The 23299-nt window shown below is 38.3% G+C and overlaps 2 protein-coding genes across 3 annotated transcripts in view; one reads left to right on the top strand and one right to left on the bottom strand.

Moving 5' to 3' along the window:
* The window catches only part of sult4a1 (sulfotransferase family 4A, member 1), a 282375-nt gene that overhangs the window by 188860 nt on the left and 70216 nt on the right, over positions 1-23299 (top strand). The gene's annotated exons all lie outside the window — the stretch shown is intronic.
* Positions 1-23299, bottom strand: part of scube1 (signal peptide, CUB domain, EGF-like 1) — a 123730-nt gene that overhangs the window by 35818 nt on the left and 64613 nt on the right. The window contains exons 6-8 of one of the 2 annotated variants that reach the window (XM_022671820.2): positions 18393-18509; positions 10968-11057; positions 824-940 (exon numbers count right to left, since the gene is read on the bottom strand). In XM_022671820.2, the coding sequence (XP_022527541.1) occupies positions 824-940; positions 10968-11057; positions 18393-18509 (324 nt within the window). The remainder of the gene's footprint in view (positions 1-823; positions 941-10967; positions 11058-18392; positions 18510-23299) is intronic. The other variant, XM_022671821.2, reaches the window with a different exon arrangement.

The following is a 23299-nucleotide window of genomic DNA, read 5'->3' on the forward strand; positions in this document are numbered from 1 at the left end:
AGAGCTGGAATTTCGGAAGCGGGGAACGCTTCGCGGCCTGAGCAACAACAACAACACCACGGGGCTGATTCCACGCGAGAGGACACACAGACATGGATGGAGTTGGTCTTGGCGAAGGATCACTCGCGCCGGAACACAGGGCTACCTAACCATCTCCAGCAAAAGAATCCATCTCCAAGTACGCCTGCAATTTAATCTTCTTCTTACAGTCTAAATACAGGAAATCTAAAATTACTCCCTGACATCCAGAAGCTCAGGCAAGGAGAAAGAGGGCAGGAATGTTCCCCATCGTTTTAAACACAGGTAGCGCACCCACACATACAGTATAAACACGCATACAGTGTACAGCTCTGGAAAAAATAAAGAGACCACTTCAGTTTCTGAATCAGTTTCTCTGATTTTGCTATTTATAGGTTTATGTTTGAGTAAAATGAACATTGCTGTTTTATTCTATAAACTACAGACAACATTTCTCCCAAATTCCACATAAAATTTTGTAATTTAAAGCATTTATTTGCTCTAGTTTTAAGAGTTCAGAAATCAATATTTGGTGGAATAACCCTGTTTTTTAATCACAGTTTTCATGCATCTTGGCATCATGTTCCTCCACCAGTCTTACACACTGCTTTTTTAAGGATAACCTTATGTCTTTACTCCTGGTGCAAAGAGATTCAAGCAGTTCAGTTTGGTTTTAATGACTTTTTATGTGAAAATTATGTTCCAGAGGTTTTAAATCAAATTTTTAAGTGGTCTCTTATTTTTTTCGTTCCAGTGCTGTGAAACTCACGCAAACAGGCACAGTTCACCTCACACAGACACTGACCTTTGCACGTCTTGCCGTCAGGTTGCAAGGTGAAGCCCACAGGACAGCTACAGCGGACCCCAGTGGCTGTGTCTTTACATGTGCGGTCGCATCCGCCGTTGTTCACCGCACAGGTCTCTGGGTAAACACGTACACATACACACACACCACAGAGAATTCAGGGGAAGTGTGGAAGCAACTCGTCACATACATACACACATTCAGTCACTATTATTTTGCACAATACAGTTTCCACAGGTTAGTAAGCACAGTCTCACAGTATGTACAGAGTATGTACAGTACAGGCCAATGCGTTTTCTTTATTATTTTCATGACTATTTACATTGTAGATTCTCACTGAAGCCTCAAAACTATGAATGAACACATGTGGAGTTTTATGTACTTAACAGAAAATGAGCTGAACCTCCACTGTCACCGGACCTGAACCCAATCCAGATGGTTTGGGGTGAGCTGGAGCACAGAGTAGTTCTAATAAACACCTCTGGGAACTCCTTCCTTCAAAACTGTTGGAAAAAAAAAACATTTCAGGTGGCCACATCTTGAAGCTCACTGAGAGAATGATGCCAAGAGTGTGCAAAGCAGTAATCAGAGCAAAGGGTGGCTATTTTGAAGAAACTAAAATATAAAACATGTTTTCAGTTATTTCACCTTTTTTTGTTAAGTACATAAAACTCCACATGTGTTCATTCATAGTTTTGATGCTTCAGTGAGAATCTACAATGTAAATAGTCATGAAAATAAAGAAAACGCATTGAAAAAGAGAAGGTGTGTCCAAACATTTGGCCTGTACTGTAAATTACATACTTATTTATATTTGGCTAATATAAAGTATAAATCTGTGTTCAGACTGAACCACTGAATCAGTTAAATCACCATAAAAATATGGTGTAAAATATAAAATCAATGTTGAATAGTTTAATTGTTAGTACTCTGCTGAAAGTGATCTTGAGCTGGATTGGTCAGCAGGGTAAACCTGTATGTAACACTGTAAGAGGCTACATACATAACTGTCACATAAAAAAAAAAAAAAAAAATATATATATATATATATATATATATATATATATATATATATATATATATATATATATATATTTATAAAGTATATAAGGGCCATTCCACCAAATCGATGCTATTTCTATCCCCAGGTAATTACATGTATAAATGTGCACACAAAATAACTTTTAAAATACATTTTATTGTTAAGCATAGTGTCTTGTACATTACCCTAATTGCAAAAGTATTATATGTAATTAAAAACATTAATAAAAAAAGAATTTGTTACCTGTCTAACTATAAACTGTACCATGAAATATAATTATTAAAATCTTTCAGAGATGTATACATTTTTTGCATTGTTGTGTGACTCCAAATCTCATCTATGCTTTAAAAAATATATATATTTTTCATAATAAATGCATAATATTTAAGTTAAAAAAAATACACATTTTACTTGAGACCCCGGGTTTCACTCAGTCCTGTTACCCTGTTAAACATTACACCATCGGAAACATCCTACAAGTCACATCATCAGCTGGTTCTTCTGAAGATCATGGGAACACCTAAATTTCCAAAGATCCTTCATTAGTTTTTCTGTATATTTGATCTTATTGTAACTGTAACGACTGAGTAGCTGAATCTCAACGCTCAGTCCTGTTACCTAAATTAATTCTTAGATCTTATTGGTTTATTTTAAAAAAATTTGGGAAAAGCACTAGAATGTGCTCAGTGTCCTCGTGCTATTAGCATTAGCATAGCCGCCCTTTTAGCTATTTATCATGTTTTTGCTAATTCTATGCTAAAAACTCATTTCTGTTACTTTCATTTCTGTTAGTCAAAACATAAAGAGTAACAGGAGTGAGTCCCAGTAACAGGAATGATTCTTTTTGTCATAAATATCAATTATTTGAACATGCAGTCAACCATTTCTTTAAAATAAAGACTTTCTTGAGAGAAAATCAAAGGAATTAGTGGACTTGCTTTAAAACATGCTTTTCAAAGGTCACATGAGTTTTGTAACCATCTTTATATTAGAAACCTTATAAAAAAGTAAAGCTGCCAGTACATGTTTTGAATAGTTAAATATATGTGTTATTAGATTCAGAGTTTAAAAAAAAGATTACAAAATAAGTTCAATTTGATTACAACAAGTTAATGGCATACATTCGGTGGAATGGCCCAAAAAACAAAATGACAAATTTACATTAGAAGGAAATTTTGGTCCATTCATTATGCAATTATCAAATTTAGATTATATCAAAAGTAAAACAACTAAAATTAAGATAAGAGACTTGGAATATGAATTTGTAACCCTAGTTTTAGAGAAACTATTAGTTTTTTAGCATGTGAAGTGTAAGACTGTGCTTACTGCCCTTCTGTACAAATTAACTGACAGTATTCTAATATTCTTTATTTTATTATTTTATTACGTTATTACCTATTTATGAAGTGATTTTAAAAATACAGAATATTTTATTAAAATAAAGAATATTAAATTTAATACAGACTAGTGTCTACTGATGTCCACTTTTTGCAGAACACAACAGAATGTTGTTCACATTTTACATTATCTGTCTTTCTCTTTCTCTACCATTAACCTTGTCATTAAGATGACAAGGTTAATGGTATAAATCACAGACATTAGAACTTAGAACTACATGGGGAAAAATAGCAGTTATTAAAACAGAAAAAAAAGTCATTTTTCAAGACATCTCCCAAACCATGTGACATCACATTTCATCATATCATCACAATTACTGTAGTTACAGTGAAGAAAACATGTGACTTAAACCCCTTAACACATTCACATAAAAACCCACAAAAACTTTAATGTTTTTAAGAAAAACTAACCATTTAATTTATATAAAAAAGCTAAATTTGCTATTATTCAAAGACCACAAACACCATTGTAAATATAACCTGAACATATAGAATACTGTAGAGTAAAATTGCTGATAATCTGCTGGTGAGGTCATTTTAGATTATATAAAATCGTGTTAAAAAATAAAGAAAGACATGTTTTCTAATAAATATGAATACTTCTGAACACAAAATAGAAAAACTGGCAAACTTTCACCTGAAGGAACATTGGGTAAAAAATGCATAATTAATCAATAAAAATTTTAAAGATGCTGAACCCGTGTGTTCTCTCAGATCTCAGAGGATTGTGGGAAAGAGACTGATGTTAACATTCCTTCAGGAGGTGGAAGAATCTTTTTAGACACCAAAGCCACATGGAACGCAATATTAGTAATTGATAAGATGCATATAATGTTCTCACATGTTTAAATTTAAATCTTTTTTTTTTTTTTTTTTATTTCAGTGTTTTTACAGTGTTTTTCATTTGTTGCCTCAGGAAAACATCATGCAGTCAGATCTCTTTTTAAGTAGGGCTCCCTACTTCAAATTTCCTGCTACAGCTTTTGTACATTTGAACATAACTGGCTAATACGAATCTTTTATTCTGTTTATTGTTGATGAAAAAGTTGGATTTGTGCACTGTGTTGTGTCATTGTGTAAGTAATGAGCCTGTAAAGTAATGACCTGCATTGCCAAGATAGCAATGAACGTCTGACTGTTGACTGTTGTCAGGGTTCTGATCAGTCAGTGGTGCACCTGTGTTTTCCACTGTGTTTTCCATAAATGTACCTGAACACACCTCACTTTTAGATCCCTATGCCAGTCAGCTTAAATCTATTTCTAAGCTTTCACTTATTTTTTCTTAAACTGGGAATGCTCTTTTGTCATTTTCATTTTTGGTTGCCAAGCATTCTATAAATCCCTTCTTCAAAATTCCTGCTCCAGCTGTTTTTTTTTAAATATGAACCCAATGCATATGCATACAAAAATATGATGCAGGAGTGACCCAAAGTCAAAAACAGACTGAATCTGGAAAAAGGGAAAAGAAAGAATGAAGGAGGAGGAGGAGGAGGAGGAGGAGGAGGAGGAGGACTGTTCTGCAGGATGGTTTGGTTTGAAAGGGCCGTAGAAGCTAAAACTAAATGATTTATGCCAACGACCCTGTTATTACGAGCTAATGCTACGGGCCATTCTACTGCACACATTCTGTAACAGCTGGACCCACATAGCCTAAGGGGTCTGACTGTTCACAGAGCACACACACACACACACACACACTCTCTCTCACAGACACACACACACACACACACACAGAAAGACATTCACAGGCCTCTATCACACGTGATATATAATAATAGGAAAACTCTATATTTACATTAGTTAATTAGTCAATAATCAGATTTGCAACCAGCCAATAATCTCACAGAATGATGTGAAGTAAACTTTAAACTAGTGATGCGCCGAAATGAAAAATTTGCTGAGTTTTTAGTCATTTTGTACTACTGTATAATTAATTTTTTTATATAATTTATATGTACAAACATACTCACAGGGAGACATTCACAGGCATCTATCGAACATGAAGTACAAAAATAAACATTCTAACAACTAGTAACTTCTAACAACTAATCCAGTTTTAAATTAGATTTCTCTCCTAAAAACTGTTTATTTGGGTGAGTAAAGCTCTTCCTTTACTTACAGTAAGCTTAGATTTCCAGATCTGCACTAAGGCTGGGTGCAGCAGCATTGGCATTAGCACTAACTGCTAGCAGGATGTAAACGCCGCCCAACAGCGCTACACTGAGGAACCCTGAGTGTTCTGGTAAGCCATATAGATATTAGCTAGTTGTTCGTCCCGCGGTAACACGGAAAACCAACACAGACTAAAGTCCGATATACTTGTTTCTGAACAGTGAAAGAGCTAGCGATTAGCGCAGTTAGCGGCTAATGCTAATATTGCTGGAGATCTAAACTGTATTACGCTGCATGTCAGCGTTAAAGTGGCTTTTCTGCTCCTTTTAACCAGGTCAGGACATTTACAGGAACATCAATGTTATTTTATTTTGTACTCTGTTTATTGTTGATGTAAAAGTTAGATATATGAACTGCTGCCAAGAGATCAATAAACATCTGACTGTTGACTGTTGTCAGGGTTCTAATCAGTCAGTGGTGCACTTGTGTTTTCTGTTGCCAAGATAGATATCAATATACCAGAGGTTTACCTAAACACACCTCACTTCCAGATCACTACGCCCATCGGTTTAGATATATTTCTAAGGTTTATCACTATTTAAATGATTCGGACAGAAGGCCTAAAAATAGACTGTTGGCAGGGTGTAAAATCGATTTTATGTTTTTTACAGATTAATTTAATAACTTCAGAATAGTGACTCAAATATTCAATTACATGTTAAATGAGCCAATCAGCTTCTTTGAAAATGAAGTAAGGAACATTCATCATCGTTTTTACCTCAGTGCATATATATATAGACAAACTTCCTCAGAAACACTTTTTAGACAGTGCTTTCAGAACAGGTGTGATTTTGCTATTCTGAGACTGGTTTGTTAAAAGTGTTGTAGCACTGTTATAACTTTCATCAGTAAGCCTATCTGTAGCCATCGAGATCATCGTAAGCCTACAATGGTTTCTGGAGGGCAGAGCCTGAGCAGCAGCTGCCCTGAGATCAACACATCAGCCACCAGCTCTCCACCAGCTCTCCACATGTCCCACATATGTCTATGTATTTACATTTAATGCACTGAAATTCCCCTGTTTCTTACAAGTCTTACAAGTCTTACAAGACGATATCAATATCGTGCTCATTGCTATCTCACACCCTGTCAACAGTCTATTTTCACACCTTGCACCTGCGCCATTAAAATAGCATCGGAGTTTATGAATATATTTACACCAAAGGCCATAAGGTAGAGGTGTGTTCAGTTAAATATCTGGCGTGTTTTTATCTTGGTGGTGAAAAATACAGGTGCGCCACTGACCGATTAAAACCTTGACAACAGACAACAGTCAGACCAATACACACACAGTCGGGCTACAGCATTCAAATCCAGCTTTTACATCAGCAATAAACAGAACAAATAATAAAATATCAATGCTGTACACTTAAATGAGCTAAAATGAATCTTCTCAGCATGAACGCACAGGTCAGTATCCTCTGCTGATCCTGCGCTGTTGAGATACCAATGCGCCAAAGTCAGGGCGCACCTGCCTCTTAAAGGGGATGACAACTGGCACGCTGATTGGTTTATTTTATGTTCTGCCCAAAATTACCCACATCCATGATTAATTAAGTGAATTATTACACACATTTTGCACGTTTCGAGCAATGAAAGGCACGTTTTTTTGCCCTCACGATACCAAAGACACCAACCAGTGCACTATACATCGCTTAAATAGGGTCTGCAGTAGTGTTCACCAATACTACCTGCTCTGAACTGCAGTGTAACCTGGGTTACTATATTTCTCACATGTGTAATAAAAAACATATATATAATAATGAAGTGATGAAACAGTGTAATATGGTCATTATTTGGACTATTTTTTGAGATATTCAGGTATAGGTATATTTAGGTATAGGTGTATATATTTAGGTATAGGTCCTTTGTGTGGTAGAAAAGGTTTTCTCTAAGGTCAATAAAAGCATCAAAGTTCCAACAAGGGTCCTGCTCTTGTTACAAGTTACATATTCATCTATTTTATATATTTATTCAGAATAATATTCAGTATAATTTAAAAAAATGTATTGATTTGTGAATGTAGAAGCTAATAAAACTGATAAATGCCTCCTTAATATATTTATTAAAGATTTTTTTACGTCTCTCTCTCTCTCTCTCTCTCTCTTTCTCTCTCTCTTTCTCTTATTCTCTCTCAACACTACTGAAGCAAAAGAGGCTTTTTTTCACTGATGCTGAGTTTCCAGTTCATTTTGCCGGCATGGTCGCATCCGGGTGCTGTTGGCCACAGCTGTGACAGCAGGGCAAACTCAAGTGAACACTGAGTGTCAAATCTAACATGCTCCTGAGGCACTGCAGCACACACACACACACACACACACACACGCACACAACAAAGAACCATCCGACTGTGTGAATCTGTTACAGTTACAAAGTCATAGTTTAATAATTGTGAATAAATGTGAATGAATCAGTTATTCACTATATTTTAACTTACATCAAAAATAAGAAGTCCTCAAAGAAAGTGGGCAAATCTTAAATAAAAAAAAAATATATATATATATAGAATAATTAAAATAAGAGTAATAAAAACATATAATCCAGCTGTGCTCTTAAGTGAAAGTACATTCACTTATAAAGTACAGGCCAAAAGTTTGGACACACCTTGTCATTCAATGTGTTTTCTTTATTTTCATGACTATTTACATTGTAGATTCTCACTGAAAGCATCAAAACTATGAATGAACACATGTGGAGTTTTATGTACTTAACAAAAAATGAGCTGAACCTCCACAGTCACCGGACCTGAACCCAATCCAGATGGTTTGGGGTGAGCTGGAGCACAGAGTGAAGAAGGTAAAGGAGCAACAAGTGCTAATAAACACCTCTGGGAACTCCTTCCTTCAAGACTGTTGGAAACCATTTCAGGTGACCACCTCTTAAAGCTCATTGAGAGAATGATGCCAAGAGTGTGCAAAGCAGTAATCAGAGCAAAGGGGGGCTATTTTGAAGAAACTAGAATATATATATATATATATATATATATATATATATATATATATTCTTTTTATATTTTTATATATATTTTTTTCTTTTGTAATTATTTCACCTTGTTAAGTACATAAAACTCTGCATGTGTTCATTCATAGTTTTGATGCCTTCATTAAGAATCTACAATGTAAATAATCATGAAAATAAAGAAAACGCATTGAAAAAGAGAAGGTGTGTCCAAACTTTTGGCCTGTACTGTACACAAAAGTGCAAAGTGGATTGTGCAAAGCAGCATCTTTTAGGGTCTGCTACAGATTTTTAATTAATGCTTTTAAAAGTTGTTTATTGTCTGTTTTTGCAACTTTTTAGAGCCCTACATGTTTTTAACACCTTTCTAATCTGAAAGAACACAGAGTTAATTAATACATAATGTAATCTCTACAGATGGACAAAAAAAAGACAAATTAGTGCTTTCCCTGAGTGACCTTCAGCACCATCTTCAGAAGATACCTGTTTGGGTATTAAAACAGAAGGTTATACATAAAAAAGAAAGGCGAGTGGAAGGATCTGCTTCTCTGAAAGCTGTAAAAAGTTAAGGAAGAAAAAAGGTTGGTTACTGGCCAGTCCATCAGTCCTTCAGTCCATCTCTCTCCTATAGAAAATAAGTAATATTATTGTTAAACGAAAGGAAAGCAGTTCAGTAGTAGTGAATAAGAAGAAAAAAGCAAAGGAGAGAAACACTGTCGTCCTGTTGCATGTTGCATACTACTGTACGTACGTCAGACACAGCACACTTAGAACAAGATAGCTGAGATTGGATTTGATATAATTGCATTTGGTTTGATCGTGTTTGTCTCCGTTTGATGAAATTTGATTCTAATTGATTAGTTCTCATTTGATCTACTAAAATTGGATTTCGCATGGACACATGGACATTTTCTATTACAAACCACTTAAGACGGACCAGAAATTGCATTATCATGATCAAAAGCGTTGACTGAAAAAAGCACCATCTAAGATTTGAGAGTAGGCACACATGAAAAGGCTGTTCTACCAGCTGATATGAGAAATGACCAGAATTCCCAGCATTTACTGTCTTGTAATCCATGCAAAATGCACCCTAGTCTCGGTACTCATTACTAGAGATCTCTGGAACATGGATAGAATTTCATTGTGACAGCTTTGAAACCTTTGGAAGGCATAAAGTGTGAAGTTAACGTAAAGCTCTTGTACTGAAACTCTTTAAATTGAGTTAAATTTAAGTATTTTGGCTTTTCCACTGCATGGTACATTATTACTACATTGTGTTATTACTATATAACTACATGGCTACATTGACTCGACTCTACTCAACTCAACTCGCTTTTTGGTACCTGGTTTGTTTTCCTCTACCACAGAAAAATAGCTTGTTAGTCACTAATTTTGTTCAAAGCATTTTTGTTCCTCTTGAACATGTCGTAATTTTACGAGCTGGCATTGTAAGTACAAATATGATAAATAATGTAGCTTTATGATTTTAGAAATGTCTGCTTGATGCTGGAGTCTGAATTGTGTTTTTCCATTTAATCCCTATCCATCTCATAACCACCTAGAACCTAGAAGTGTGAGCAAGTACTATATTAAAACTACCAAGTTCCAGGTACCAGAAACCAAATCAGAGTAGAGTTGAGAGTTGGGATGAAAGGTGTTGTATCATACAGTGGAAAAGTAGTGTAATTATAATACTTTAGGGCATGGGTCAGCAATTAAGTTTGGCCTTGGGCCAAATATTTTCCAAGATATTACATGGTGGGCCAAAAGATTAAGTGTAATGGGATGGAGCTACAGACTAGTAGCTCTCCAGCCCAGAGGGTTGTTGAACCCAATTGCAGAACAGTTGATCTCAAAGCAGGTAAACGCAAGAAAAAAGGAACAAATAAATAAACACACAGCTCTTTAGGCGGAAACTAAAGTCACACTGAGCGTGACATAGAGACAGGGGAGGTATGTAAACAAAAGCTCACCAGAGAAGCATTTTATTTTTTCATAATCGTTAATTATAGTTCAAACAACCTCACGAGCCAGATGTTTCTATTGCCGACCGCTGCTATAGGGTATGTACAAAAACCTATGGACTGAATAATGTCTGAATAAAAGGGTAGATAAAAGTGTACATATTTTTAAAGCCAAGAGAATGAACAAAATACTGAAAAAGATCAGTCTCTCTGTCTTCTTTTGCAAATTCACACATGGTATTATTGGGAATTGCATGGGAGGTGTCAGAAGTTAAATAAATAATAAAAAAAAACAAAAAGGAAAAAGCTTCATTACTGTTCCTATAAACGTGAATAAGACGGGAATACGGGAGGATGGTTGGGAGTAGGCTTGAGAAAGTGTAGAAGGAACCTTGTCATGTTTAAAGGACCCATTCTCTGGGATTGTCAGCAGAAACAGAAACACCAGAAACAACCAGAAACGTTCATAGGTGATGGTTGGGAGGTGAGAGAGTGCAACTCAAACAAAACAAATAATAATAAAAAAGGACAGAAAGAAAATAAAGGGTAGAGGGGGAAATAAGCACAAGCGCCATGGCAACACATAGAAAGAGGAAGAAAGGAGTTACCCATAAGTAGACGCCGTTTCACCCGCTTGTCCACATCAGCTACTGACGTGGTATTGAACTCAGAGCTCTCAATTGCAGCCTCATCTTTCTCTAAAACACAAGTGACAGAGGACAAACAGGGAGCAGTAGGTTAATTAGAAGCCCAATGTCCATCGCCCTGCACAGACAGCCCTGCCGCAGGCCGCCTGGCCCCGGGCACCCGGCACGCAGACCCCTGAAGAGCAGGCTAGGCTGATGCCCGCGCCAGTCTGTCCAGGAGCACTGGGACAGACTGACCGGTCACAGACTGACCTGCCCACAGTCGCCCCCGGCTCGGAAGCCCAGACTCAGACTGCCTGACCCTCTTGGCGTTTGAGCACAAACCAAAGCCAAGAAGCAAAAAAAATTAAAATAAAAAGCTGTGAAGAAGTGCCAATAAACCCTGTTAGAGTGTTAATAATAAAATGAATAGATAAATAATGAAGAGGACCGACTCAAACTCTCCCAGAGAAAAAGTAAAAAGTCATCAACAGTGAAACGGGGGCATGTAGGGGGAGGGGGGGAGGAAGGGAGGTGGCTTACACGCAAGAAGCAAAGAAATAAAAATGTAAAAAATAAATAAGAAGTAAGTAAGAAGGGGACCTGCTGCCAAGGCAAAAATGCTGCCATTGACATTTGACGTTGTCGCCATTGTAGTCTTCCATATCAAACAGCCACTCAATTACCGCGGTGACAGAGAGGAGGAGAAGTAGAGGAAAGTAGAGAGAATCAGAGAAAATCCGAGACGGAAGGGGGAAGAAGGGGGTGAGAATGATATATACATATGTCAGGGACGAACTGCGTGATGCAAGGATGACGAAAGAAGAGAAGGACAGCATGACTGAAAAGAGGGAGAGTCTATATACAGTATATATACACACAACTGTGGAGGATGAGGAGCCCTCGATTTGAGTGAGCAATCGAGGAACAGAGAAGGGGGAGATGACATGGAAGGAACGGAGGAAAACGAAACGAAAAAAAGGAAGAAAGTCTTGCCGTCTCATGGTCAGGAGCCATGAGAGGAACCTGGGTTTGGAGGTGGAAGGGCATGCAGAGAGAGGGGAATGTGGAGAGATGGATGGATGGATTACAAAAGTCTGGGGGCAGCGCTGGTTGCCTGTTTGTCTATGGAACACATCACACTTGGCTTTGGCAATCAAGTCAATGCAGGAAACTAAGTTCCGAGCAAGAGAAGGTGAGGCGAGGCGAGGCGAGGGGGTTTGTGTTGGCTTGTGTAGGTTACTGTAGAGGGTTAATGCGCATGCAGATACACCAGAAGACTAGAAGGTCTGGGAAGGTGAAGGGGAAGGGGATAAAGGATCGCTTCATAAGCTGGGCCAATGAACACATCATAGTTTTTTTTTGTGGATTTTTTTTTTTCAGGGGTTTGCTTTGAAGCATGGTGGAGGTGGGGCCTGAAAGTCTGTTCAGCCTCCAGTCTTGTACTGCTTATTACAAGTGGCAATGCTTAACAATGCTTGTATACATAAGGCTTGTATGGCTGTGGAGGACAATTTGCACTGGAAATATGCAGTGCAGTGCAGTGCAGTGTGCACTATTGGATGTTAACGTTAATGTTAGTGCATGGGTGTGTGTTTGGGTATTTTCTCTTGGACTGTGGGCGGTGAAAAAACAAGGAAAAGGAATACAACGGCTCCAAAACTGTCCATAAGGAGCTGGGTTCCGGCTCTAACAGGTCCTAACAAAGGACGGCACATTTCAAGGGGGTTGAAGAAAGCACTAAATAACAGAGAATAACCAAAAACAAGACAGAAATAATAATTAAAACGCTACTTCTACCATGAATAAAGTTGCACTAAACGGATGCACTACTGTGTAGAGAGCTCAGCGGTTACTATTGATGTTTATACCAATACAGAAGGGAAGACATAACCAAATAAAAAGTGAGACAGAAGATATTTACACAAATATTCATGCAGGCAAATGACAGCTTTGTTGGGGTTAAGGAAAGAGGAGGGGGAGAGCAGACTAGAGAGACATGAGCAGGTTAGAGTGAGGAGTGAGGGGGTGAGGAGAGTGAACAGAGGGGAGAGGAAGAACTGAGGAGGAGGAGGAGATAGAGAACATGCACTTTTCGATATGGAGATATGAGGGAGTGGCAGATGAGTGGGAGGTGGAGGAGTCGAGGCTTTTTGTATGTAAAATTTAGCCTTTGATTTAGGATGCAAAACGACAGGATGGGACAGGATGACAGGACGTATACATGCTTGTGATTAAAGGTCAGGAATCAGGGCAGGCCATTGGCTAGCCGCTTTCAGTCCGAGAGGGCCGGCAGGGGTCGGTCGTGGGGTCTATGCTATTCTGCTATTCTCACATTTGGTATTATTTGGTCTCAGGGGCACTACCTTGATGCAGGCTGCAATTGAGATGTATGCTCGTCGTCTTTATTCTCTTTATTTCTCATATTTGTTCTCTTTTGCTATTGGTCACCCTTAAAAATTGCAGACAAGACAGGCAATCAGGAACTTTCACCAGAGAGGCAGGAGAAAGAGGAAGAGCAAGGAAGCCTGTGAGAAACGAGGTACTACTAGCAGAGAAGGGAGGGAGCTCTAAAGAAGCACTACAAACAAACACACACACACACAGGTACAGACTATAGACCCACATAGCACAAGCTACGCAAAACACAGACCACAGCGAGGGTCCGGAGAGACAGACAGAGAGAGATAAGAGGGAGGAAAAGAGAGAGAGAGACAGAAAAAAGGAGAAAGAGATAGGGAGGGGGGGGGTCAGTCTCTACACTCCTCTTCTGGTCTCTGCGGCTGTTTGCTTCGCTCCTCGAACGAATGCTGCAAATAAGACTGTGATGAGTAGAACAGCAGGCGGCAGGACAGGGGAGAACTGAAGAGTCTCCACTGGGCTCTGCATGGCCAGACAGAGGCACCATTCCAGTGTTGGGTAATCAGCAGGAATGATAACACACTCACACACACACACACACTCATCTACTCACACACAAACATACACATTCAAGAGTTTATTGTGTTTGGGAAGAGTATATATACCCATGCAATATACCCATGTGTAGTGCTTGGTGCTTGGTGTAGTGTAGTGGCTAACACCACCGCCTGCCAGTGAGCTACCATGTAGGAGACTGGGGTTCAATTCCAGGTCTGGGTGACTGAAGAATGCGGCACTACACCAATAAGAGTCCTTGGGCAAGACACCCACCAAACAATACACTGGCCCACCTCTGTAGTCGCTCTGGCTAAGAGCGTCAGCTAAATGTTGTAAATCTAAAAGTAAAATGTAGAATTGACAACAGTAAAACCATTTAAAATATCCACAGAATTAACAGTACCATCTAGTAAACAGTGCAATTACTTTAATAGGGGGGCTCTATAAGTTAAAAAATAAAGATGCTACAAATGTTTCATCGAGCAACGCCATGAAAGAACCACTTTTAACCACTTTTACCAATCTCATTCATCCAATCAGAAAGCAGGTGTTTGGCTGATACATGTCCTCAGTGCAGTGTATCAAAAGATTTTAATTCTGCTTTCAAGAGTTCCAGAGAGGCATGCAAGAAAAGCTAATAATTGATCAGGACAGCGCAGGTTCGAATCCTGTTAATGTAGCTTGCCATCGGAGAAAGCACAATTGACCTTGCTCTCTCTGAGTGGGTACAGTAGATGGCGCTCTCTCCCCACATCACTCCTAGGGTGATGTTGATCAGCACAAGGCTGCGCCTGTGAGCTGATGTATCAGAACCGAGTCGCTGTGTTTCCTCGCGTCCGAACAGATCAAGAGCTGAGTCAGCGCCGAGCTCTCTAACCCGAGGAAAACAACTGCAAAACAACAGTAATCGATCCTTTAATCAGGCATTTACATGGCTTTTTAAAAGGTAAATAAGAACTGGGATTTTCTGGGATTGAAGGCGTGAATTCTGCTGTGAATTCAGCAAATATCTGTGCCGCAAAACTGTGCTGGACTGAGGTGCACAGCTTTCCACACGTGCCAACGTTTACAAGCACATGCCCAGCCATGTGGATGGAGGCCAAGCGGTTAGCTTGTGTTTAAACGATATATCATGCAGCCCTAACATGCATTGCTGTTTCTGACAAAAAATATATATGTAACTGGAGGGTTACACTTCAAAATGTTTGGATATAAAGAAACTTTCCATTAATTGGTACAAACAAAAGAACAAACAAACTTTGACATGAGATTTAAAAGCAGTTCTTCCATGATATCACTGAATAAAACCCTTTGTAGCACCTTTATTTTGAGAGTGAATCACTCTAGCATCGAGTCCCTGAGATTGAATTTTAGAGGTTCGCACTATCCAGGCATTTTGGCCTGACTAAGGGGATTTGTCCGGTCCCTCTGTGGTGCCATACACAAGGTAAGGGATATATGTAGCATGTAGTGACTAAATGTGCTTCCTGCCTGCGAACATTGCATCGCTTTCATGATCCAGTGAGGCCAGCACTGACATGACTGATGACCCTTCAGAACAATGCAGACGTGTCCAAAAACGCCCCAGGGCACTGGGCTAAGTCGCAGGCTCATGTGAGTCCAGCTAAACAGGTCTGCCAGCTATTGAGTACATTACTCCAGACAGTCCGGCCAGGCTTTAGGATCCAGGGCTGCTGCTAACAGAACAGGCATAATCCTTCTTCTTGCATCCAGACGCATTCTCCCTCTTTCACTCTGGAACATTTTACACTTGCACCACCACAAGTGGTGATAAATGGCAGCTTTAAATGATAAACTCGGGGCGTAAAAAAATCACACAGGCACAGGAAGAAACTCTGGACGGACGTATCGTGCTGTAGCTGGCCTCGGATTTTGCAATTCTGTCTCGTGAAAGCTCAACGATGAGACAGTTGGGACACGAGGGAGCATCTAACACTACGCCAAGCCAAAAAAAAAGCCCTATGTTCTGCTGGAAATGTTCTGGAAGGGTTCTTCAAATCGCTCTGCTGGCATAAGAACATCTCAAAATGAAAGAGGGGCTCTTCCTGCCCTCCAAACCAAACATGGCATGGAGACATGAGCTAAGAAAAATAAACAGCATATAGAAAAATATAGATCTTATATAGAACTTACCTGCAGCAGTCCATTTGTTTCCTGAAATTTGCAAGGAATGAGACACACACACACATACATATACACTCACACACACACACACACACACACACAAAAATACTCTCTTCCTCTTCTGTTCAGAGGTATCACCCACAAATATGGCTGTACCCACATAGCGTATAAAGTTTTCCCATTTCGGTGAAGATGGCAGGACTCCACGGGCCGGATGGCTTGCCTTTTCCACCATTACGAGGATGATGAATGTGTTTTGCGCTCAAGGCTTTCAGTGATGAAGTTTCCATCACGCAGCACATCTTCCCCGACCCAGTGCGCGCACGTACCTCCTTCCTGCCTAACACCCAAACTCAATCTTCCTTTCCTCCTTTTTTTTGCATCTCTATTTCTCTCTCTCCTCCTCAGGCAAGGGGAAATGTCTGGAGCAATGGCATATTAATATCTCCATTTCTCTCCTTTCTATCTATATATATATTTATATACAGCTCTGGAAAAAAAATTGAGATCACTTAAAAATGATGAGTTTCTTTGATTTTACCAAATTGAAAACCTCTGGAATAATCAAGAGGAAGATGGATGATCACAAGCCATCAAACCACCAAACTGAACTGCTTGAATTTGTGCACCAGGAGTAAAGCAGCATAAAGTTATCCAAAAGCAGTGTGTAAGACTGGTGGAGGAGAACATGATGCCAAGCAAAACATGCCATAAAAACTGTGATTAAAAACCAGGGTTATTCCACCAAATATTGGTCGGAACGTCTGAAAGCTCTGCATCCTTTTGTTATTTAAGCTATTTCTCATTTTCTGAAAATAAATGCTATAAATGACAATATTTTTTTTTTGGAATTTAGGAGAAATTTTGTCTGTAGTAAAACAATAATGTTCATTTTACTCACATAAACCTATAAATAGCAAAATCAGAGAAACTGATTCAGAAACTGAAGTGATCTCTTATTTTTTTCCAGAGCTGTATATTTATATATACAGTGGTGTAAAAAAAGTGTTTGACCCTTCATCATTTCTTCTTTCATTTTTGCATGTTCATCACTATCATTACACTTAATTAAATTTAACCAAGTTAACACAAAATGCAGTTTTTAAATTAACATTTTTAAAATAACATTATACCAACAGTAAAACATGGTGGTGGTAGTGTGATGGTCTGGGGCTGTTTTGCTGCATCAGGGCCTGAAAGACTTGCTGTGATAAATGTAATCATGAATTCTGCTGTCTGCCTACATTCTAGGAGAATGTGCGGCCCTCTGTTCATGACCTCAAGCTGAAACGAACTTGGGTTCTGCAGCAGGACAATGACCCAAAACACACCAGAAAGAAAAACAGAGTGAAGACTTTGGAGACTTTGGTCTAGTCAAAGTCCTGACCTGAATCTGATTGAGATACTTTGAAATGACTTTAAAAATGTCATGCTTTTTCATGCTTGAAAAAAAAATCTAAATTGCAGTTGTTGCTGCTAAGGGTGGAGCATGGGGTTTATAGGGCAAACACAGGGCCATGTAGGTTTGGATTTTTTTCTCAATAATAATAAAAGACTTAATTTAAAAAAGGCATTTTGTGTTTACTTTTGTTGTCTTTGATTAATATTTAAATGTTGGGTTTCTATTGTATCAAATATTTATTTAATGCAATAAATGCTAATTAATATATATATTTTTTTATTCCATCGCTCACAGTTGAAGTGTACCTACGATAAATTTACAGTCCTCTCTATTCTTTTTTAGGTGGGACTTGCAAATACTTATTTTCCTGTCAATTTCAGGTTCCCCTTTAAACATTCAATTAATGTTTTTTTCTTGTTTGATTAAATACTGTGTTGTGAACTCATTCTGCTGCAGATAAAGCAAATAAAGAGTGCAAAAAAAATCACTGAAAGCCCAATACAACAACAGATAGTGAGAAAGAGAGAGAGAGAGAGAGAGAGAGAGAGGGCACAGAGAGGCATAAAAAGTCAAGATAAATGACTAAATTAGTTGCATGTCTTCAGTTTTGGCATGAAAACTAATGAGCTATCAGCTCTTACATTAGCTTCAGGCTGCTAAATCAAGCCATCCCACAAGAACTCACTCTCTCTCTGTCTCTCTCTCTTTCTCTCTTTACACTGTGTAAATAGCATGAGTCCAGATCTAGGGAGAGTGTGTATGGTGTCTGGAGTTTTGTGGTGTTTGCTGTCTCCCTCTACACAGGGTTGCACACATGATTTGGCACTTTACAACATACAACACACAAGTTATTCATTTGTGTGTGTGTGTGTGTGTGTGTGTGTGTATGTGTGTGTGTGTGTTTGTGTTTGAGCATGCATGATTGTGTGTGTGAGACTCACCGATGCAGGTCTTGCTGTCGGAGTGGAGGGCATATTTCTGGTGACAGCCGCACACAGGTCCCACCTCAGTGTCGTCACATGTGTGCTGGCAACCGCCATTCCCATAGTTACACGTCACTGGCAATGCACAACAACTGTGAGAGGGCTTTCAGCATTCAGCACAGACAGACATACACACATGCTCTTACACATACTCTGCATTTTTATTGCTATCTTTCCCTCAAGTACCGTATTTTTCGCACTATAAGGCGCACTATTGTTGAACATCTATTTTCTAGTCTATTTTCATGCATAAAGCACACTTGATTTAAGAGCCAGGGTTTTAACGAAAACACGGAAAAGAGAACACATTACACCAGTTCTGGCATCATTACATTGGCTTCCAGTATCTTTTAGAATTGATTTTAAAGTACTGTTATTTTAAGGCTTTTTTTAAGGCCTTAAATGGATTGGCTCCATCATATATTACAGATTGTCTGTCTCTTTATGTTCCCAGTCGTTCCTTAAGATCTAGCACCTCCAATCCTCTTAAAGTAACAAAAGTTAATAAGAAGAGAAGTGGGGAAGCAGCTTTTTGTTTCTATGCTCCAAAGAAATGGAACAATTTACCACTTGAGATCAGACAAGCATCATCAGTAAATAGTTTCAAAAAGCAGCTTAAGACATATTTCTTTAAACTTTGTTTTAATAATTAATCCATTTGTTTTATGTTTTAATTGTTTTATTTCACAGTCACAATCTTTTGTAATTTTTATTTTATTATTATTATTATTATTATTATTTTTGTCCTTACAGTTTTATAATTTTTATTTTATATTATTTGTTTTCTATTACATCTTATCTGAATGTTCCTTTTTATTTTTAATTTTACTGTTTTTTTTCCTTTTCCATTTTAATTTTTTATTAGTGTTTTGATGGCCTTTTTCTATGTACAGCACTTTGAGCTGCATTTTAATGTATGAAAGGTGCTATATAAATAAAGTTTATTATTATTATATTATTATCATTATTGATTTTAGAGACACTATAAGAAACTTCTACTGTAATTCAGCAGGTCTCGTCACTGGGTGGTGCTGGTGGTTTGTAGCTATTAAGTTAACTAAGCTAAGTAAAGCTAAGCTAAGTAAACAAAACTGCAATAAAAATAAGTTATTATATTAGTGAAACGAGTGCTGGATGTTAATCTACACAGATTTCTCTCCTAAAAACTGTCTTATTTATTTGTTTATTTACAGTAAGCTTAGATTCCCAAATTTCTCCAGCACTAAGGCTGGAGCATTAGCATTAGCGGTTAACCGCTAGCAGTTAGCAGCTAATGTCACCCGTCAGAGCTAAACAGAGTTCTAGAGGTTTGTCTCAGGTAGCTTGTTTTAACAAGGTTTTAAGCCATAGAGCGATGAGTACTGGAACTGGAGAAAACTGCTACAGGAAGAGTTACGTCTGGCTGACCCACATTAGCTGTCTTTAGCCTTTAGCCTTTTAGCTCAGATTAACATGATTGGACTCAGTTTCAGCAGTGAGCAGAAGAATAAAATGTCTGATAGGTGAAGTGCAGTAATAAAGTCATTGATAAGATAAAGAGAATATTAAAAAAGCACCTTGTGTGGGCTATATATTACTGCAGCTGCTGGACTACTAAACTATAGGGGTGTTCTAAAACTTTTGACCGGTAGTGTATGGATGTTTTTATAGTGTTATATAGTAGCATTTTTATCTCTGTTAGTCTCTGTTTTGTTGTGACTTCTGGCTTTTAATTACTGTTATTTCATCATTTCCAACAGATTTAACAGATAAATGAAAAATAAAAATATGTTGCACTGTATCATGTTATAATATAATTTACTATAGGTTGTAAAATATGTATTTCTTATTTAAGAACTGCGTTTATGGTAAGAACATTGTACCTCATTCACCTCATGCACTAATATCTTCCTAAGAATTTTCTTCAATTCTTGTTTTTTTTAGAAAAGCCCAGAAGAAAAAGTCTGTCAGATTAATGTGTTTTTAAACTGCAGAAATGTTCACAGCTCTTGTAATGAATCCCACTGTCCTCATAAACTGAACAAATCCCAAATATAAAAAAACACTGGTGAATGCCAGAATTTTCTTGTGAAAATATAAGCATAAATGGGTTTTGAGAAGAATTTTCTTCTTGGAAGCGATTGGGAAATAAGGCCAATTCCTATGAACTGTTTTGTGTTTTCTTAAGGTTTTTGAAAGTTTTACTGGAAAATAAATAAACTTACAACGAATTTCTAAGCTTTATTATTTTAAAAGGATTAAATAACTCATTTTTAAGACACTCTCTTATGGACTCATTGTTTTCTCATGCAGCAATTTGTGACATTGCCCTTCATGCTGCATTTTACAGATGTGAGTCCCATTTTTTGTTTTATATTATTTAGTTAAATCCATGTATTTGGGAACAAAACGAAGAGAAAACAAACCCTAACTTAGCATTCACAAAATTTGATGCACAAAATAATAAGAAATGCTTTTGTTGTGTGATTAAAAGTCATAATTTGACAAATTAGACAGTAATTCTAGATAGATTAAAATGTGTAAAACTTTTGAATTTCACAGTGTATAACATGTATTGTTGGGTTAAGAATTGAAAAGGAAAGTCAAGAAATAAAGACAATGGTATAGGATGTATGGAAAACAATATTTACCATATGCCTTAAAATTATATTAACAGTTATCCTAAGTTTGCAGAAAAAAATGTGAAACTTTCTTAAGAAAGAAAAAACCCAATTATAACTTTTTAAAGGATTTGTAGTTAAGAAAAGGGAACTTTTTGTCAGTCCTGATGCTGTCAATCTGCCTGTTTTAGACTCTGAACTACTAAAAGACTCGTATTCCCAGCATGCACTCACACCCAGACATCCCTGACTGACCACGTGGTGCTATGGCGTTCCAGCTCCCCAGTTACTGATTGTTTCCACCTGGTTCATCCAGTATAAATACCCCTTAGTTTGTTCTGTTCTAGTGATCTAGCTCCTCTACAACGCATTTCCTTTGTCTTTTTTTGTTTCTGACTACCAATTTTTGCCTTACACTCTCTATTTTTTATTACTGTTGCCAAACTATTATTGTATTGTTGGCTTCTCTTTTGCTTTTGCCCTTTCTCTGCTGGATTCACCGTGTATGACCCTGTTTTTGCATGACTATGCTCTGGTATGTTGCTTATATTTGCTGCCATATTGTTACTGACCCTGCCTGTCCCTCACTACTCCTGTAGGCCTATCCCCTTTGTTAATAAACTGTGTGATTGCTATCTGCGAGTGTCTGTCGTGTGTTTGACACTTTTGTATATCTGGTCCCCAGATTTTGATTTACAAATAATTTCTAAGACTACAACTTTTGCACAATTTTACAGTATAGACAGTTTATACAAAAATCTGCTATTAAAATCTACTTCCTGTGTAACTTTGTAATGTTAGAAAATAGCACAGACTGTATAACTAAAGCCCCCCGAGAGACTGCAGTCTTCTGAATGGCTTTTCCACCAATAGTAAAATCACTCATAAAACTGCCATAAGCACTGTCACAACTCAAACATTAATTTGTTTTATGTGTCAAATAAATTGTACTGAAATAAACTAATACCAAACACTTCCCAAAACATCCCCACTCACACACACTCTTCAGAATATACCCCTGCTCCTCTTTAATCGAGGATGTTAAAATGTTTCACAATATTTCACTCTTGAAACTTCTGTGGAACATGGTGTGTTGCCAAACTAAGTGTAACTAATAAAAAGCTGATTCCCTCGCTCTCCCCCAGACTGCGGTCCAGTGGATTGGTTCAGGTGGGAGTTCAGGCGTTCACGGATGGGGCGCTGCTCCATAATCTGCTTCTCTTTTCTCTCTTTACCTTAATCCCAATCCCTTTATCATGTTTAGATCTAATCAATAATTGCAATTAAATCTACATCTGAATATCACATACATCAAACATTGTTGGCACCCAACATCAGACCAATGTAGGCCCAAAATTAAACATTGGTTGACACCAAAGGCCAGGGCAACGTAGGCCCAACATTGGTTGACACCCAACATAAGACCAACGTAGGTCCAAAGTCAAACATTGGTTGACAACCAAAGGCCAGGGCAACATAGGCCCAATGTCAAACATTGGTTGACACCCAACGCCAGAAAAAAACGTAGGCCCAACGTCAAACATTGGTTGACACCCAATGCCAGAGCAACGTAGGCCCAATGTCAAACATTGGTTGACACCCAATGCCAGAGCAACGTAGGCCCAATGTCAAACATTTGTTGACACCCAATGCCAGAGCAACGTAGGCCCAATGTCAAACATTGTTTGACACCCAACGCCAGAGCAACGTAAGCCAAAAGTCAAACATTGGTTGACACCCAAGGCCAGAGCAACGTAGGCCCAACGTCAAACATTGGTTGACACCCAATGCCAGAGCAACGTAGGCCCAATGTCAAACATTGGTTGACACCCAACGCCCGAGTAACGTAGGCCTAACGTCAATCATTGGTTGACACCCAACAACAGACCAATGTAGGCGCAACATCAAACATTGGTTGACACCCAATGCCAGAGCAACGTAGTCCCAAAGTCAAACATTGGTTGACACCCAACGCCAGAGCAACGTAGGCCCAATGTCAAACATTGGTTGACACCCAACGCCAGGGCAACGTAGGCCCAATGTCAAACATTGGTTGACACCCAACGTCAGACCAATGTAGGCCAAAAGTCAAACATTGGTTGACACCCAAGGCCAGGGCAACGTAGGCCCAATGTCAAACATTGGTTGACACCCAATGCCAGAGCAACTTAGGCCCAATGTCGAACACTGGTTGACACCCAATGTCAGAGCAACGTAGGCCCAATGTCAAAAATTGGTTGACACCCAACATCAGACCAATGTAGG

The sequence above is a fragment of the Astyanax mexicanus genome, chromosome 2 (assembly GCF_023375975.1).
Source record: "Astyanax mexicanus isolate ESR-SI-001 chromosome 2, AstMex3_surface, whole genome shotgun sequence".
Classification (NCBI taxonomy): domain Eukaryota; kingdom Metazoa; phylum Chordata; class Actinopteri; order Characiformes; family Acestrorhamphidae; genus Astyanax; species Astyanax mexicanus.